We start from the raw sequence: 20,177 nt of genomic DNA on the forward strand, positions 1-20,177 counted from the left end.
GGTTTCTGAGCTCAGGGGACCGCCGCCCACAGCCAGAGAGATCAGCACCCTGGCATCTGTCTGTACTGTCCCCACAACACGTACGCATCCTGGGAAGGTGTACCAGCTGCGCACCCTTGGTCACAGCAGAGACCAGAGGGGAGCAGCCTGTAGGGTTCAGCTGTCCTCACCCCAAGGAAAGCACTGCAGGTGAAGGCCTTGTTGACTTCTGGTTGCTAGCAACACTTTCAATTCAAAGGGTGGCCCATTACCCTGCTTCGGGGTCCTTGGTCTACTAGACATCTATCTGTATGTGTGCCTGAAATGACCCTGTAACTCATGGTGTTATATGTGTGTGTGTGGCAGATAAGGATGTGTGTGTGAGGTGTGGGGATGTGTGTGTTGTGGGGGAGACTTGTAGGTTTGTGTGTGTTGCGTGTGTAGGTGTGTGTGTGGCAGGGGAGAAACGTGTGCGGGGAGCGTATGGGGATTTTTGTGATGTGTGTGGGTGGTGTGTGTGAAGGTGTGAAGATTTGTGTGATATGTGGTGTGTGTGGGAAGGGTGTGTAGGTGTGTTCATGGTGGGCGATTTGTAGGTGTGTGCGCATATGGTGTGGTGTGTGCAAAGGTGTGGGAATTTGCATGGTGTGTGTGGTGTGTGTGTACGTGTGTGTGTGGTGTGTATGGATGTATGGAAATTTGCATACTGCGTGATGTGTAGCATGCATGGTGTGTGGCACATGTATAGGTGTGCATGTGGTATGTGTGGAGGTGTGGGAATCTGCATGGTGTGTGTGATGTTTGGCGTGTGTGCAGGTATGAGTGTATTTGTGGTGGGGGATTTGTAGGTGCGCGTGCATATGGTGTGGTGTGTGCAAAGGCGTGGGCATTTGCGTGGTGTGTGTGTGTGGTATGTGTGTACATGTGTGTGTAGTGTGTGTGGATGTGTGGGAATTTGCATAGGGTGTGTGCGTGGTATGTAGCATGCATGGTGTGTGACACATGTAGGGGTGTGTGTGTGGTGTGTGTAGAGGTGAGATTTGCATAGTGTGTGTGATGTGTGGCATGTGCGCAGGTGTGAGTGTGTGTAGGATGTGTGTGTGTGAGCAGCGTCATGGAAAAGCTGGATTTCATGAGATAAGCCTGAGGTGAGTGGAAGAAATATACCAATTAGCTTCCTCAACCGTCCCGTGAGAAGAACCATGGCCAGAATGCTGCGTCATCTTGAACTCCCCACCTGCCTCCCTTTCACCTGCGAAGGCAACAGCGCTCCCCCTTGCCCCATTTGAGTGGAGGGTCCCCAACTTCACGAGCTGCAGAAACCACTCCAAACACATATTAGCCTTCCCGAGGATCCCATAAGACACCAGGTCTCCATTTACCTGGGTTTTGGAGACTGAAGGGAGACTTCTGGGATACTGTCAACCGAAAGAGAAGCTGCCAGTGAAACCGTTAATAGAGACACAGGTAATTAATTAAAAGTCAGGGGTGATGTTAAAGTGAAATCTTATGAGAAACATAAGGAAAAGTAGATTCAAGATTTTTTTTTTTTTTTTTTTTTTTTTAATTGCATTTTAGGTTTTGGGGTACATGTGATGAACATGCAAGATTGTTGCATAGGTACACACATGGCAGTGTGCTTTGCTGCCTTCCGTCCCCTCACCTGTATCTGTCATTTCTCCCCATGCTATCTCTTCCCACCTCCCCACCCCCCGCCCCTCCCCCATTTCCCCCCAACAGACCCCAGTGTGTAGTGCTCCCCTCCCTGTGTCCATGTGTTCTCATTGTTCAACACCCGCCTATGAGCGAGAATATACGGTGTTTGATTTTCTGCTCTTGTGTCAGTTTGCTGAGAATGATGGTTTCCAGGTTCATCCATGTCCCTATAAAGGACGTGAACTCATCGTTTTTGATGGCTGCATAATATTCCATGGTGTATATGTACCACATTTTCCCTATCCAGTCTATCATCGTTGGGCATTTGGGTTGGTTCCAGGTCTTTGCTATTGTAAACAGTGCTGCAATGAACATTCGTGTGCACGTGTCCTTGTAGTAGAATGATTTATAATCCTTTGGATATATACCCAGTAATGGGATTGCTGGGTCAAATGGGATTTCTATTTTTAGGTCCTTGAGGAATCGCCACACTGTCTTCCACAATGGTTGAATTAATTTACATTCCCACCAACAGTGTAAAAGTGTTCCTATTTCTCCACATCCTCTCCAGCATCTGTTGTTTCCCGATTTTTTAATGATCGCCATTCTAACTGGTGTGAGATGGTATCTCAATGTGGTTTTGATTTGCATTTCTCTGATGACCAGTGATGATGAGCATTTTTTCATATGTTTGTTGGCCTCCTGTATGTCTTCTTTTGTAAAGTATCTGTTCATATCCTTTGCCCATTTTTGAATGGGCTTGTTTGTTTTTTTCTTGTAGATCTGCTTTAGTTCTTTGTAAATTCTGGATATCAGCCCCTTGTCCGATGGGTAGACTGCAAAAATTTTTTCCCATTCTGTTGGTTGCCGATTCACTCTACTGACTGTTTCTTTTGCCGTGCAGAAGCTGTGGAGTTTGATTAGGTCCCATTTGTCTATTTTGGCTTTTGTTGCCATTGCTTTTGGCGTTTTGGTCGTGAAGTCCTTGCCTACACCTATGTCCTGAATGGTTTTGCCTAGATTTTCTTCTAAGGTTTTTATGGTATTAGGTCTGATGTTTAAGTCTTTAATCCATCTGGAGTTAATTTTGGTGTAAGGTGTCAGGAAGGGGTCCTGTTTCTGCTTTCTGCACATGGCTAGCCAGTTTTCCCAACACCATTTATTAAACAGGGAGTCCTTTCCCCATTGCTTGTTTTTGTCAGGTTTGTCGAAGATCAGATGGTTGTGGGTATGTTGTATTTCCTGTGAGGCCTCTGTTCTGTTCCATTGGTCTATATCTCTGTTTTGGTACCAGTACCATGCTGTTTTGATTACTGTAGCCTTGTAGTATAGTTTGAAGTCCGGTAGTGTGATGCCTCCCGCTTTGTTCTTTTTGCTTAGAATTGACTTGGCTATGCGGGCTCTCTTTTGGTTCCATATGAAGTTTAAGGTGTTTTTTTCCAGTTCTGTGAAGAAGGTCATTGGTAGCTTGATGGGAATAGCGTTGAATCTGTAAATTACTTTGGGCAGTATGGCCATTTTCACGATGTTGATTCTTCCTAACCATGAACATGGAATGTTTCTCCATCTGTTTGTATCCTCTCTTATTTCGTTGAGCAATGGCTTGTAGTTCTCCTTGAAGAGGTCCTTTACGTTCCTTGTTAGTTGTATTCCTAGGTACTTTATTCTCTTTGTAGCAATTGTGAATGGCAGTTCGTTCTAGATTCAAGATTTTTAATTGGAGTTAACAACCCTGTTCGCTCCTTTGTAACTATTGTAATCAAATCCATATCTGGGCAATTTTACACTGTTTCCCTAAACAGCTCCACTGAATCCACACTTTTTTCACCCTGTGTTTCCTAAGACTGTACTTGTTAAGGTGTCCTGTTACAACAAATTCTCAAGCTGAATCACCTGTATTTGTGTTTTCTCTTCACCTAACATCAAGATGCTTGATAATATTTCCAATGGCTTTTAGTTGGGCCCGTTCTGACCACTTCTGAGGAATATTTACTGAGCACTATGTAATGTTATACAGTGTTTCAAATTTTTAATCATCAAATGAACTCAAAAACTTACGTTTTTAGCAACAGTTTTCTAGTTCTAAGGCATCTGGCTCAGGAAAGTCTCAGTGAACAGCCTTGGGGGTGGCTTGGGTCCTCTGTTGATGTGACAGAGTCCCAGGTTGGCACTGGGGCATGTGGAGTTCCTCATCTGTCTGACTCAGAGCCTCTGGTTTCACACCTCCAGGTCCAAGTGCCAGCATGGTGGGGTTCTCGTGAGGCAGAGACCTCTTCTGAGTTGCAGACAGCTGCCTTCTAATTATGTTCTCACAGGGCAGGAAAGGAGCTGGAGAGCCCTCTGGGTTGTTTGGTCTGCTTTGTTTTTGAGACAGTCTTCGTCTGTTGCCTAGGCTGGAGTGCAGTTGCACAGTCTCGGCTCACGGCAACCTCCAACTCCCGGGCTCAAATGATCCTCCCACCTCCACCTCCCTAGCTGGGGTGACAGGCATATGCCACCGTGCCTGCCTAGTTTTTGTATTTTTAGTAGAGCCAGGGTTTCCCCATGTTGCCCAGGCTAGTCTTACACTCCTGGGCTCAAGCAATCCTCCCACCTCAGCCTCCCAAAGAGATGACAGGTATGAGCCACTGCACCTGGCCCTTCTATGTTCTTTTATAGGACACAATTCCATTCATGAAGACTCTACTCTCAAGAACTAAATCACCTTCCCAAATGACTTGCCTCCGCATACTATCACATTGGGGGTTAGGATTTCAGCCTACCAATGGCAGGGCACACTTAGTCCATCGCATTCTTCACGTTTCCTGGAGGAGTCCTCAGCAGGGCCGGAGTTGGGGGCACCAAGCCCCACCAAGGAGCTCTTGACTGAGGGGCACTGTGGCTCCCTGGGAATCCATGTTATCCACCTTCCTGCTTGCTCATAAATGAACTACCTAATCAATCTACGTGTCAGGATCACAGTTTAATTATAAATACAGGCAATTATGGTAACATTATCTGTGCACACATGACCACTGGGAGTGATGGCATTTCCTTCCGCTCACTGCCTGCCCCAGGCCAGCTCTGCCCCGAGGGCACCCAGTCGCCCATCCCTGTTAGCAAACACAGCTGGATCCAGTCATCACACTGCCATTGGTTTGCGGCATGTTAAACGCTGTACACGAACCAAGTCAACCTTCAAAATAAGCCATTGACAAAGATACTACAATTGTTTTCCCTGTTTTATAAGTGAGGAAGGTGAAACCCAAACTCAGTTCTGTTCTAAGGTTAAGCAACTGACAAGTCAGTATTCAGGCTCAGGGGGCTCTCCTGTCTTCCGACACGGAGGACCACAGGAGGGCCCTTGGTTCAGCCTCCAACAATAACGTGGTCCTGTCTGCCGTAATCATGGCGTTACGTGCAGGCTTGATGGAATTCCACGGGCAAGACCTTTATAAATTATAACAAGAAGATCTCATTATGCAACCGTGCTGGATATCCGTGAGCTTATTGAATAATCTAGCTATTACTCCAGTAGACTTCATTTAGTACCAAATGCATCTTTTTCATTTGCAGTTATTTAGACAGGTAAAGTATGTTAAAAGCACAGCTGCTTTAAGGAGAATTCAGAGCTCTGTTGGTACCGTCTCCTGCTTCCTTCCTTAGGTGGCTCCCGTCAGGAATGTGACGACGCTGAGAAGCACTGTTTGAAAGTCATGGCTCCAAGCCATGGCCTGGGATCTGGCTGCGATGAACCAGTTAGCGTCGGTGTTCCCCAGTTTGCACCACACTGAATGGGCCTGTTCTCACGCAGGGCTTTGATTTCTTCTGGCTGCCTCAGAAAAAATTTTAATAGTGCCGAGTTCCACTGGCTCCCCAGATTTGCCTGTACCCCATTTCTATCTGCCTTGCTCTCTCCTCTGTGGTTTCTCCCTTTAGACCCCTGCCCAAATGCCCAGTGTCCTCATTCCTCATGCACAGCCTCTCCCAACTCCAGTAAGGCCTCCTTTCACGGCATCTGTCTGTTCTGAGTCACTTGACCCACAGAGTGAGCGGATAAAGGCAGTGGCCTAGAATGACCCTGAAATCGCCCTACCGTGATCACTTTCATCCACTGCCAGGGACTCTATAGGACTACTGGATACACAAAGGGAGGGATGGCAGAGAATTAGCCACGTGGACTCCCCACCAGGGCTGCTTTGCTGATAGCTGGCAGCTCAGCAGATGCCCCTGGGCTCAATCGATCCTCTAGGGGTAGAGAGCTGGCCCAAAACATCTGGCCAGTTGTATGTGTGGTGGCTTTTCGTATGCACCATTGGCCCCCCTCTTTTCCCTGGACTCAGACTGGATACTAAGCTTTGGAGCTGTGACACATGAACTTGTATTCATATTGCTGATGTGATGGCAGCAGAAAACATATTTCTCTAAGTCTTTTGGTCTTAAATATTCTGAGGTACTCTGGCTACATAAATCCAGTGGTCAGAGATCTAATCACCCATAGCTATGCATCTCCTTATCATCTGCTGTATTATCTTCATCTAATTGCATGCACTTTGGTACCATCTGACAGCTCCAGAACTGTACATGCTTATTAGTGTGTCTTTAGATGAATAATGCAGCCTGCCTGCAGGTCTCTGATTACCGGCTCAACATGCTGCCTGACACCCCCATTTGCAAACTGGAAGGTGTGGTTCACCTCTTCCAGGGTTGTTAAACAGTTCAGCATAGTCTTTTGTGGCTACAAAAGCACAGGAAACACAGATGTGTTTCCCAACACCATCTGGCAACAGAAAACAAAAATTGCAAATCGTTATTTTGCATACTTAATCTCAGTGACTCGACTCAAAGGGTTGCTGCAGCCTTGATCAGCCCAAAGAGGCAAGTTCTCCGGGTCATCTTGCAGATCGCCACCCCTAAGACCAAAATTTCAGCCCCTGTTCTAGCATCATCCTAAGTGCCAGAGATGCTGATTGTCTTATCATGAAATGTATGCTGTAGAAAGGTAAAGAGCCTCAGGCAGTTTCAAATAGATTACAGAATCCAGGAACACTTTTTCCAGTGAACTGTACCTTTATGGTCTGGGAACATTAGGTTTTCTCCAACGATATTTAGTTCAAAAACACTCTTTTTTGACTTCCTACCTGCCAGATTAAGAAATTATCACAGTGTCATGGAAAAAGCAGCGGTGATGTTTTTCTTTCGGTTATATTGAGAATTAGGTAATGCAAATACCTAATCAAAACAACTTGTCATGTTGCTATATTTATAGGACTCTCTTCCCAAAATCTTGCATTCTGCCTTACGAGACCTTTGTCTGCTACTTTGTCTGATAACTAGGAAAAAGTCAATCAAGTAGTCATTCATGAAAAATTTGCACTTGTTCTCGTTCAGAAAGGAAGTATAAAATATTGCAAATGACAAATACTAGAAAATTAAAGCAGGTCCTACAGAACTGAATTCTGCTGTTTTCCTAGTAATTACTTTGTCTGCTCAGCTATACTCCTACATTGGACAGGCAGAAGAGCTTGCCCAGAATCATGCAATAAAATCCTGATATGAGGAGAATCCATGTGTAGGCACATGGAAGCAGTCACACTGAAGGGTCAAAGCTCTAATTTCAGAACTCTTTCCGCTTCAGCAAATGTTTGGAAAACAGATTTAAGAGAATGGTGATCATTCAGACAGAAGTGATCAAAGATTTTTCAGGTAGGATTCCATTCATTCTACTCACTCATTCAACAGATAGTTATTGAGAACTTTGATGCATCAGGCTTTGTGCTAGGCACCGGGACATGTCAGACAGCAAAACAGCCAAAGAGCCTTACTATAGGCTCAGCTCATCACGGGGAAGACAGAAATAAAAGAAGTCCTAATAAGTACATTATATAAAATACTAGGAGGTGATAAATGTGATGCTGAGAGAAAAATAAAGGCGGTGAGGGGAAGGAGTATCGGGAACTATCATTTTACACAGGTGGTCAACCGAGATGTCATTGAGAAGGTGACGTTGGAGCAAAGGCTTCCGCAGAGGGCATGAGGGAGCCAGTCAGGTGGACGCAGGGGAAGAAGGCCGAGCAGACGGGGTTGCCGCTGTGTGAGAGCCTGCCATGCCTGGTGTGACCAGGGGACAGCGAGGTCACCCTGGGCTCAAAGAGAGTAGGGGCAGGTGCAGTCAGGCAGATGGGGGGGTGGATCGCATCATGCCTTCACATCATTACAGGAACTGTGGCTTTTGCCCTGAAACGAGGGACCCCTGCATGGTTCACAACCCGGGGAGTGACGGAGGCAGATCCTGCCAATGGCAAGGGTACCCTAAAAAGTGAAGGCCCTAGTCTGGGCTCTGTGGTGAAATCTCATTTCTACTAAAAGTACAAAAAAAAAAAAAATAGCCCAGCAGGGTGGTGTGTGCCTGTAGCCCCAGCTACCTGGGAGACTTAGGTGGGAGGATCACCTGAGCCTGGGAAGTTGAGGCTGCAGGGAGCTGAGATCATGCCATTGCACTCCAGCCTGGGCCACCTTGTCCAAACAAAGAAAAAAAGCGAATGTCTTAAGATTAGAACCCAAGGTAATGACTGGGACTGCAACAGGTTTGATTGGGTTTGGGCGAGAGGAAGGCCAATGATGAGGTAAACTTTTCCGGGTGTCCTGCTGAAGTGGGAACATGACCCTAAGATGTGGGACAGATACCGGGGTGGTGGACACAGAGGACCAGAAATGACCACTCAAGGTCCTCCCCTGCTTTGGAGACACTGGCAATAGCCCGGGTGCGGGCTACATGAACAGGACTACACTACATTTTTTCCGCAGTTGGGGTAAAATAAGGAGCAGGTGGACCAGAGGCAGAAGGATTAAAAAGATCACCCAGCAGCAGGTGCAGAAGAAACGTTAGGATTCTGCTCAGGTGCTCTCTTGTACCTGCGGAAAAAGCAGCCTTGCCGACTGATATGATCTCACTGGGGCCCGAGGACAATGAGCAAGCGTATTGATGATTTCGTATTCAGCAAGGCCAGCCGCCCAACAAGGAGCCCAGCGGCCCCTGCCCGTCACAGCAGCTCCTGTTTCCATAGAAACGATGTCCCCTCTCCTTTTGACAGATAACCAGATGTAGGGAAATTTAGGGGCTGAATTTCCTATCCATTCAGAAGAACTAAAATCCCGGGAAGAAGGAAGAGAAATCCATGACATCCTTTCCACATACAAAATGGAGATTCAGTTGCGACGAGCAGGACACTGACTGGGGAGGAAGTCTTATGTGCTAAAGCTACATGTTTCCACTAATGTTTCCCACTATTTAGATGACGACATGTAATCTTCAGTTTCTAAATTGGAAACAACCTTGTTGTGAATCCACATAAAATGGAAGAACACAGCCTGTACCATGGATTAAGGTACATAGTTTTTTTTTTTTTTTTTTTTTTTTTTTTCCACACTGGGACATTCAGCCCTGGAAAGCCTCCCTGTGGGATCCTTGACTTCTCTGCCTTGCAGGGTCCTCTAGGCCAAGGCCCAGAAGCCTCATTTCTGACCCTTAGAAACCCTCAGAGACATTCCAGACATGCAGGTTTGCTTTCATCGTCACTATCCAGCAATCTGCCTAAACCATCCTCCCGCCGTCCCTTCCTGCACGCTGATCCCAAACCCCACACACCCCGCGAGTGCATGCACCTGCCTTCCAGGAAACCAGCACCTTCTTGTTCTGTTCCCTCCCACCCAACAAGACATGCTCCCTAAAGAAAGGAGCTCCCGAGAGCCACACTCTCCAAGGTCAGTTGCCTTTCTGGGGCCAACTTCCATTTCAGCCTCTTTGGGAGCAGAAAAACTTTAAGTGAGATGCAGGAAGGAAGAAGGCACTCCCCACAGAAATTTGGAGACCACTCATCTTGCCTGTGGACCTGGGCCCAGAAAGGAATGGAGACTCGTCTACATTAATATTTAACCTACGTGGCAGTCAGCACAGGCTAGGCTCTCCTGTAGATACAATTTCAGCCATTTACTAGTCGAAGTTTCTATCTGGCTTCTGCAGCCGTGGCTCTCTGGAATATTGCTGGTTTCCAGGACAGACAGAAATCACACGCTGGCTTTTAAAGCCTGAACTTCGAAGGGCTACTCTCACTTCCACTCCCATCTCATCAGCCAGAAGGAATTGCACAGCCACACCTGTGTGAGGGGGCGGAGGAACACCAGTACACCCCCCCAGGTGCCACAGACCTGGAGAGCCGCATTCACAACGCCCACACCCACCCAGGTGAGAAGCCAGTGCTCTCCAAACACTTAGCTGGACTTCAAGCTTGGAAAAGTCTAAACCAAACTGGACTCGCTGCTCCGTTTCTGCATTTGCAGCCCTCCGGCATCTCCCCGCTCCTCATCCCTCCACCTAACAGTTATCCTCAGATGAGTCTAAGCTGAGCCTGCTTCTCGAGAGGGGATGCTCTAGCTGCAGTGTGCGCCTAGTGTGAGGAAGCATGGGGCAGGTGCCCTAGCAGAGGGATACTCTGGATTCAGCGATTCCCTGAGGCACATTTTACTCAAACCTGCCGATGGAGGGTGTGCTTTGCAAATTGGAAAGGATTCAACGAGTAGGAGGAAGAAGACCTAACAGCTCACCTGGGCAAGTAGCCAGGTGGCCAGAAAACCACCTGCATTCCCTCCGTGAATGTTCCTGGGAAGGCTGGTCAGGGTGCTGAGGGGGCTCTGGTCCTTTGGCAGCAGGAGGACAAGAAAAAGGAAGGACACAGGACTGTGTGATGTTGTCTGTTTCAGGCAGGAGGATGCCGCTGCTCTTCCTCAGAAGCCGTGGGAAAATGAGGGTCCATGAGCAGGCGCTACAGGGGGGCTGAGAGGGAGGCATGCGCCTCCAGTAAGGCGACATCGGAGCTACTCATGTCGGGGGCGGGCTGCCCCAGAGGTTGTAAATACCCAACAACTCTAAAAATCTTCAAATATAGAAAATAACTTCACCTCTCAAGGCTTTTACGGAAATTTCTCATTTTTAGGTTTTTAATGGTTAACAATTATTAGATAGACTTTTGCATGAAGCATTTCCAGAGTTCGAATATGGTTTAGAAAGTTGAGTGTCATGAACAAAATGGTTAGGGAGACGGAGGCCAGAGACTTTCGCTAGCACCCCACCTTCAATTCCTCACTCAACGTTCCCAGTGTATCTCATCCATGCTCTCCTTCTGGCTGATGTCATTTAAAATATAGCATGTGTGTGACACAGAATGGATACATGTGATTAGATCAATATAAGATGGATAATCTAACGAAGATCCCACTGCTGCACAAAAGCTTCAATCTCCAGGGTTCTGCCTTTACACAAAATCTCCCGACAACAGTGAACAGCTGGAGAACGGATTCTTTGGCTTTCTCATTTCCAGGGTGGAAAGATACCTGCATCTCCATTCCATCTTTTTTAATACCATAACATAAGCACTGTTAAATTTGACCCCAAATTATCTAAAAGCTGATGCCAAAATGAAATCTAAACACTACAGACAATTAAAAATTGGATTTTACAATGACTTTGATGACCTGGAAAATCCTTAAGTTTCCTTAGAATTGTGGGTGTGTATCTGCGTGTGTGTGTGTCTGTGTGTGTGTCATTTTTATTGGGCATATTGCTAGGATGATTTCATTACATTCTAAATGTCTTCAAGCTGTTTATCTACAAGTGCAGGGCTGAATGAAAGTAAAGTAGTAAAATTGGCTTTTTGCTTTTAAAGATCAGGGCTGTTTCAGGATCTGAGAACAAATTACTTGAATCTGTAGGACCCTCCGTCTTTCCTCCATTTCTGCAGGGATCTCTTACATCTCTGGTTTGCGTTCCTCTTTAACACCCCTCTCCTAGTGTCTGCTATCAACACGTGTTTTCCACCGTAGACTCATATACCCCAACTCTGGGGAGCAGGAGATTCCTCTGTCCTGCCACCACCAGAAATTCTACCATCTGGACCTCATGGGCCTATGTGCCTCTGATCTTCCTAGAAAATGTGTGTGTGCGTATGTGCATATATGTATATGTATAAGCACATATATATACATATTTACACATACACATATATCTCATTATATATATATATATGTGTGTGTGTGTGTGTGTGTGTGTATGTGTCAACCATAGGGCAAAACTAAACATGTATTGTGCTTCAAATGGATGTGAATGTTGCTGGAAAACAAAGGAAGTAATATACAAAGGGGAAAAAAGTAAAACTATTGAGGAAACCAAGTCAGGGCAAAATCTGATGCTATTCTGGCAAAATTGTGGGTTTATTTTCCTGCTTCAGCAATTAGCACACCCATTTAGAACCAAAATATTTTAGACTGTTACATTTTAAAGTGTTCATACATTTTTTAACTCAGTGACATAATTCCCCAGCCCAATTACAGTAAAGTGAAATATGCTAAAAAGAACACAGGTGTGAGGAGAGAAGCTGAAGTTTTCTGAGGTCCAAAAAAGGTTGCAAATGATTTCCTTACAACCATTCACATAATTTCCTCTAGACTTCTTGTTTATAAAATTAGATGTCAATTTAAAAATTTTCCAATTTCAGATAATTTCATAATGTTAGATTATTTTAGAGACAGATGTTCCAGAAGTTGTTCATGAGAAAGACTGATTTTTTTTTACATGTGTGTAAAATCAAACCAGTGTGCTCGAAATGGAAGCAAAATCGTAACTGGGCACATAGGTACTTGTGCCCTTAACACTGGATTTATTAACCAGAATTTAATTTTAAGAAGATTATAGTGACTATTATTCTTATAGGCAGCGCTCTATGAAAGGGATCAATATTGTATATTGCAGAGAAGCATTTCTCATGTGCTTGATTAATGCATTGTTATCATTAGAGTAATTAAAAGGAACAGGGTTATATACAATCAGCATGTATATCTCACTCAGCAAGTCCTGCCAGTTGCTTGCAAAAATTAAAGTCACTAATCATTCTGACCCTAAAGGAGAAAAAGCTTTGGGTGAGAAATATAAAAGCTCTATTTTATGAAGGAAATGACTTCCAAAAGCCAACACCTAGAAAAATTCCTATCTACCTAGTGACACTAGAATATGAATTTTATGTGGGAAAATGAGTTGATTCCACTGTCAAAAATAGAGATTAATATGATGTTATTTTAACACTCTAGCTCTCATTAAATCTACAGGTAACATATACAAGTAAATTATGGAAAAGTGCATCAGCAGCAATGAGAAGAGGCATGCCATGGACAACAGACTTGCATGCTCCCTGGAAATCCTGTGGTCCTAACACAGAACTCAAATCCACTGGGAAGATATACTGTTGCTTTTTCACAAACATACTCTTTTGTCTGGCTCTGGAGAGCAAAGGCTTGTGAATACATTGAAATGTGTTTGCTCTAATTCACAAGTGACAACTGACCCATCCAAATGAAAGGAAATCAGGCTTACCCTTACCAATATTTCGACCTAAAAGCCTAGCTCTAGGTTATGGTTTTCCTCCCTAGCCAAGGTAACTGTGAAGGTGAAATGAGACACACGTGGCAGTGCTTTGAGAATCACCAGGTGCAATGCAGAGGTATTTCTGATGCTATATTTGGCTGCAGCCATCATTCAGCCAGCACAGCCTCTTTGTGTCGGTCAATATGTTAATTGTAACAGAGACCACTTCCTTATTACGACTGCATTTCTGGGCTGGAATAGTAATAGAATTTTGTAGAATTCTGTTATAGATACATTACAATTTCAGCAAATTTTTTTATTTAGATGGAATTATATTTAAAATGTTAGCCGATTATTCATGTTACCAAAGCTTTCACTGTGAGGCTGTTTTGGGCAATAAACACTTTCTATGTGTTCACTATATTCTGAAGCACAAACATTAAACTTCTCAGGAAGACAGCAGCTGTATCCAGCAGGGTGCTTTACGCAGCACGAGAGGACCACAAGGGAACTTCAAAGCTCATCTAGTGAAATACTTAATGTTACAAGAAAGAAACCAAGACATTAAGAGAATGCAACTTAACTTATACATGCTTACCAACATTGGGTGCCATGCAAAGATGTGGGAGAAATAGAAATACTAGTAGCAGGAATAAGGGGATTCGGCTGGAAAGTTACTTGCAATAAGCAGATATGAAAAAGGGGACATGATCAATAAAGTCAGGGATGTATTCTGTGTGAATATCTTGTCACCACCACAAACATGATCTTTTAGCTGCTTGACCTCTGGTACAAAAGCTTGGAAGAGAGATCAAGATGGAGACCCCCAGGGTCCTAGCAATCCCAGAATCCTCCAATTCTGCAAAACAGAAAAGCAACTTACCTTCAGAAGAAATGCTAGAGGTACATCAGGGCAGCAAAGCTATTTTAACCATCTTCTAATGTAGACACTGCAGGATGTGTTTGACTCTTTCTATAAAAGCAGACCATTTACCTTCAGAAGAAAGCCAGAGAGGTAAGACATAAAAGTACAGGAGAGCGAACCTTAGGAAGGTAGCAGGTTCTTCAGCCTTCCTACTTAAGGGATAGGAGAAGAAAATGATGCACCAAAGAACTCAAAGGCTAAGTTCATGTAACACTGAGAAAAACACAAGGTACGGAAGTGGGATAAGCAGGTGGCAGTTGTCAGGAGCAAGAGCTGGAACAACATCAAGACTAAGGAGGAGTCACACAGTTCATCATATCAGGTAACTAAGAGGACATCGCTGACATTCTGTGTAGTTTCTGTAGTGAAGACGGTGCAGAATGGACGTTTGCATCCAAGCAAGATGAGGAAAAGAGGGTTGTTAACAAAGAAGTAGAATCAGCAGCAGGCTCCTTGCTTGAGAAGTTGGATAATAAAATCAGAAAGAAAAACAGGATAGTAAGCCAGAGCTGGTGGTAGAGGCCAATGAAGGCAATCTTTTTCTCTACCTGCAGGTAAAGAAGGAGGAACCAGAGGAGGAGAGATGAAGGGGTAACATTATTAGTAAGAGCAGCAGCATGTATTCACTGAGCACTTCTCAGGACCTGGCCTCATGGCACCCGCTTTGTGGGCGCCACTGGGATGAGGAAGGGGCAACATTGCAACTCTCCATGCCCCTGCAATATCCCGTGGTTATTCTGTAGGTGAGCATACTACGCATTGGTCCTACTGATGATGACAGTGATGGGATCAAGTAGACAGTTGAAAGATTTAGCCTTTATCTCATTTATCAGGAAAATCATGTGAAATTAAAAATTTTTTTAATTACAGTTGAAACAGAAAAAAAGAAATAGAATGTATAAATGTATTTGTGAGGGCAAGAGAGTTAAGGAATCATAAAGTTGACAGATCCCCAAGTACACGTTAATAGAATGCTGACGTTATACCAATGAAATCCAAGGTGGAGGAAAAAAGATGGGTTGGTTGCCAAAGACATACAGAATGACGAAAGTGGACCTTCCAAGGCTGGTGAACATCATGGGCAGTGATTTTTCAGTCTATTCCAGTTTTAACCAAATTGCTGTTTTAAAATCCTGTTGTCATTACATTTGTACTGTTAAGAAGCCATGAGTCACCAAAAATGAACAGGAGCACACTGTCTAACCTTAACAAAACGACTGCTCTGATGATACAGAAGACCTCCCAAACCCTTTTTAAAAACTAAAAAGAAATGTTCAAGCAGGAGCATGACAAAGTCCAGCATTTTAAAATTAGCCACAGTTAATCCAAATCAAAGTTACTAAATTCCACTAAAAGTCACTTCCAGCAACAATTCCTTTAAGAGTCGACTTATTTTTAAACCTACACAATGAAATTTAAATCAGAATGGCTATTGATTCCTCAGAGGAGATGCCCAAGTAACTGACTTTATAATTAAATAAATCTAAGATTTACAAGGAAATGGATAGAAAAGACGCTCTGGTTTTATTTTGATTTCCAGGTCAGACTTTGCATGTTAGTACTGACACACCCAAAACAGGCTTTCCTGTGGAGCTACACAGGCGGGAAGTCCCCTGGTTGCCTGAGTTGTTTGTGCATTGAGACCATGCATTATTAGTCAATTCCCAGCCATTCTATCTCTGCACTTTATTTTCCTGTGTCAATCTAGTTAGACCTTACCTGTGTTATCCTTGTTAGACTACCATAAATTGTATTTGGGATGTGACAAGATTGCCCATTCTTGTCATACTCAGGGACGTAGGTGTACACACAGGCACAGAAGCCAAGAACTCTATTTTATTTCTCAATTTCTAGACAGAAGGACAAGAGGTATAAAGTCCTAAGGATTGTAAAGGTATGCTGCTTACCATCATCTTAGCGACCACGGCAGGGAAGCTGTTTCTGTACCTTGGAACAGTTTTCCCTGACAAGCCAGGAAACAGCAATAAAGCCACCAGCCTTGGGATCAGGACTGCAAAAAGTGATGGAGACTTCTCTTGCACTAAGGCAAGAGAGGATTTCAGCACCTCCGACAGCTCCCACCGAAGTAGCCGCAATCCCAAAGGCGTGTAGGTGTGGAAAACAAAAGCTAGGGTTTCTCTTGGGGTTGTCAACAGTCGCACCACACGCAATAAAATGCAGTGTGGCCTGGGCACGGGTGGCTCACATCTGAAATCCCAGCACTTTGGGAGGCCGAGGCGGGCGGATCACGAGGTCAGGAGATGGAGACCAACCTGGCTAGCATGGCGAAACCCTGCCTCTACCAAAAATACAAAAAATTAGCAGGGCTTGGTGGCACACGCCTGTACTCCCAGCTACTCGGGAGGCTGAGGCAGGGGAACTGTTTGAACCTGGGAGGCGGAGGTAGGTTACAGTGAGCCTAGATATTGCCACTGCACTCCAGCCGGGGCGACAAAGACTCCATCGCAAAAAAAAAAAAGGGGGGGGGGGGCAATATGTTTCTAATTTATTACGTATCTTCAGCTTTAAATTTGGGTAGCAAAACGATTACTCAAGAGTCTTCAGTCTTGACAAGTATCTGTATCTAAAAAGCAGTTTTTGTACCTGGTGTCTTTTCCTTTTTAAATATACTGTAAGCAAATTGAAGCTTTTGTTCCTGGAGGAAAAGTGGTTTGATATGTTGATATGTTCATCTATCTTTTAGTAAATTTAGGGGCATAATTTTTCCAATTCTGAGTAACTTTTCTAAGAAAAGTACATAAAAGTTTTTTTTTTTTTTTTTAAAGGATGCAGCATTCTGCCTGTGTCGTGGGTTTAATTATACATTGTAAACTTAAAGGACATATGTGCAATGCATTTTGCAGATGTGTGCCAGATATGTAAGTACAGATAATTGGCATGTGTATATATGCGTATATATATTCTGAGTGCAATATATAAACACACAATACATGCCCACCTGCACACACACATGCACACACACATGTTGTGTATTTTCCAGAAAAAAAAAAAGAAAAAAAAAAAGCATGATGTTGGGACTTACATCTAAGTTAGAGATGCTGTTTAGAACCTCGTCAAAAAAAAAAAAAAGGACATTATGTCTTTGATTTGTTTCTCAGGACACCTGTGTTTGTCTGAGACTCATTTCTAGACAAATGACACCATGAAAAGAAGAACATGTATCTCCAAGTTAAGAATTTTTTAAAAAGATGGAGATGATCTGAAATAAAATTCGGAGCTCTTGCCTTTCCTTTCTCCTAGCGACACCTAGAGCCTGTTGAGAAAAAAAACTGCATATTGTTCTCACTCCTCACAATTCAACAATTTTAAGTCAGATTTAAGGCAAAAAGTACATCTTTTTTGTTTGCATTGCAGCTTAACTGTCTTCCCCAAGACTCTCAGTAGTTTAATCCTCCAGAACTCTTCACCCTCCTCCAATTAAACCATTCGTCAAAGACTTCTAGTTCCTTAATCCAGATGACGAAAGAATCTGTCCATTTCCCTCAGGATGTGGCCCATCAACGTGAGGGACATGTCTTGGAGATCTCTCTTTTCAACCAGGGAACTCTGGAAATGATGCAGGAGAAAATCAGAAAACCTCATGCAAGATCTGATGCAGGGCTCTAGCAGGGTGTGTACCTGTGTGTGAACCACATCTCCCACAAAGTTTTGTAATATCCATTAAAGTTTCCACATCCTCCATTCATAAAATAAAAACTACCAGTAACAACAGCAAAACCTCACTGATTCATAATATCTGGCAATTAGGAATTGTCCCTGGGAAATCACTCAATGCCTCGTTCCCTCCCCCCCCCGCCCCCACACATACGCAACTCTTGCACTAAAGAAATACCAAACAGGGAAACAGTGTGGCTCCAGGCTGCACACAGGTGATGACCAAAACCTCCTGCTCAATGCAGGGCACTGGTTCTATCAGGGTAGACTACGTGAGAGGCCGGTGTGGGAACCCTGGGACGGCAGGGCCTTGCTTAAAAGGCGCAGGTGTGAAACAGCCTGGTTGTGTGTGTCTAAGAGCTGTACCAGCCAAGCCAGATCTACCTGTTGAGAGCCTGTGGGGATTTTCCTCTTTTTCTGGGAAGAGAGGCCTCAAAGAACAAGCACAGTTTCCTTCCTTCTGAGTCCTAGCAGCCCTCTGCCTCCCAGAAAGGGATCCACAGCAGGTGGTTAAACTCATCCATCTAAGGTCCCGCTCCTGCCCGCATGAGTCATTGGTTACTAGGGCGATATGCAAATCCAACCTTTGAAACCCAGGCTTCCACCCCAAGAAGAGTAGGAAATGTGCTCTTGGAGAAGTTTTCAGGGAACAAGGTCAAAGGCAGAGGTGCTAGTCCAAGCCTGGGAGGGGAGACACACACAGTGACGTCTCTCAGCAAAAGAGCTGGGCCCTGGGACAGAGGGTTGGGGTTCAGATGCCAGTACTTTGGTTTTTTTTTTGTTTTTTGTTTTTTGTTTTTTTCTGGAAAGGATAATCACCACCACCACTGCTGGGGGGGAAAAGTGTCTGGGAGAAGTAAGAAGAGGAGCGAGAGGCATTTGAGTCAAGGAACAGAATGGGGAGGTGAGGAGGGGCACGATGGAGATTCCAGACACAGGTGGGAGGGAGAGAAGGCGCCTGAGACTGTGTTCCCGCAGCACGAAATAAATAAAAAATAAACCAACCAACTTGTAAGCCCAGGCCGATCGAATTCTCTCCTTAGGAGCCATAACAGCATGCCATTAAAAACAGACATCCACGCATCCAGGGAACGCACGGCGAATTCCAGATCCCAGCAGGCGTAGCACCCAAACCCTGCTCCCTCCAGCCACCAATTCCCGGCCGCCGCGGCCACAGACACAGACCCGCGCCCTCCCGGACGGACAGTGGCGTTGACCGCGATCTGGCGCCACGGAGCGTGTCAGGGGGCGCCCGGGGAGTCGTGGGGGAGGGGGAGGGCGCCCGCTCCTACCCCCCACATGCCCCTTGGCCAACCCGTCTCGCAGCCGCACGCTCGGCCCGGAGCCCCCGCCGCCGCCCCCCGCCCCCCGCCCTCCAGAAGCTCTTACGTCCTCCTCGTCAGCATCGCTCCGCGCCTGGTACTGAAATCGGGGCCGGCCACCCGAGCCGCCGCCGCCGCCGCCGCCGCCACGCTCCCGGGGCGCCGCCGCCTGCGCCCGCGGGCCGAGGGGCTTGGCCCCCGCGCCGCCGTCCTCCTCGGGCCCCTGGCCGCCCAGGAGGTGACTGGCCTCCGGGGGCGCGGGGAAGGACCGCGAGGTGTTGATCTTGCCGGTGAACCTCTGGTACAGCGAAGCCATCGGGCACCGCGCGCTCCTGCTGGCTGTCTTTGGGGCTTTTGAATATTTTGCTTTCTCTCTCCCTTGGGTTCCCGCTCCCACCCCGCTCCAGAACAAAAAAAAAAAAAAAAAAAAAAGGCGGTGGGGAGGCAGCAGCAGCAGCAGCAGCAGCAGCGAGGCAAGCCCGGCGCCGGCGGCCGCTCCTCCCGCGCGCCACTCGCGAGTCTCCGCTGGCGACTCTGCCGGGCTCAGCCTCCTCCGCCCCCTCCCCGGCGGCTGGCGAAGCCGGGGTCTGACGGCTTTCTCTCGTTCCTGTTTTGATTTTTTTTCCCCCCAACTCCTTGCCAAGGCCACGTACGGCCTAATCAAAGAGATGGAAGGAAGGAAAAATCCAAAAACATAAAGCGAGGGAAATGCCTAGGCCCCAGAATTGGCACCACCTAGAGACCGGCGCACATTCCGAGCGCGCTCGCCGCTCCCCGCCCCCAGGCCCCGCGCGCGGCTCCTCCCCCACCCGGGCCCCTCCGCCCCCTCCCCACCGGCCTCCTCCCCCACGCCCGGCGCCCGCCGGGACGGCCGGGACCGGCAGCCCGGAGGGGGGCGCGGGGACGCAGACAAGGGGATGGGGCGGAGGTGCGTGAAGAGGGTGCAGGGGCGGGGACCGTGCGGGGGCGAGGGCTGGGGGAGCCGGGAGAGCTCAGGGTGCCCGGGCTCCGCGGAAGGTCGTGCCCCAAAGCCCGCGAGCGGAAAGCGCGAGGTAACACGGAGGTCGAGGGGGGGCAGGCTGGGGGGCGACTGAAGGTGGGGCCGGCCCCGGGGCGCCCCAGCCACGCGCAGTACGGCGCCGGGCTCCCTCCGAGGGCTCCCCGCGCCCCCAGCTCCTCTTGCCTAACTTGAAGCAACAACAGAGACCCCGAGGCCCTGGGGTGCGAA

At 46.4% G+C, this 20,177-nt stretch overlaps 1 protein-coding gene across 3 annotated transcripts in view; it reads right to left on the bottom strand.

Moving 5' to 3' along the window:
- Positions 1–20,177, bottom strand: part of DPP6 (dipeptidyl peptidase like 6) — a 1,161,897-nt gene that overhangs the window by 849,103 nt on the left and 292,617 nt on the right. The window contains exon 1 of one of the 3 annotated variants that reach the window (XM_039472699.2): positions 19,017–19,706. The exons of the other annotated variants lie outside the window; for them this stretch is intronic. Coding sequence (XP_039328633.1) covers positions 19,017–19,265 — 249 coding nt within the window. The 5' untranslated portion in view covers positions 19,266–19,706. Of the gene's footprint in view, positions 1–19,016; positions 19,707–20,177 lie in introns of those variants that run through there. 3 annotated transcript variants of the gene reach the window in all.

This window comes from Saimiri boliviensis, chromosome 10, assembly GCF_048565385.1.
Source record: "Saimiri boliviensis isolate mSaiBol1 chromosome 10, mSaiBol1.pri, whole genome shotgun sequence".
Classification (NCBI taxonomy): domain Eukaryota; kingdom Metazoa; phylum Chordata; class Mammalia; order Primates; family Cebidae; genus Saimiri; species Saimiri boliviensis.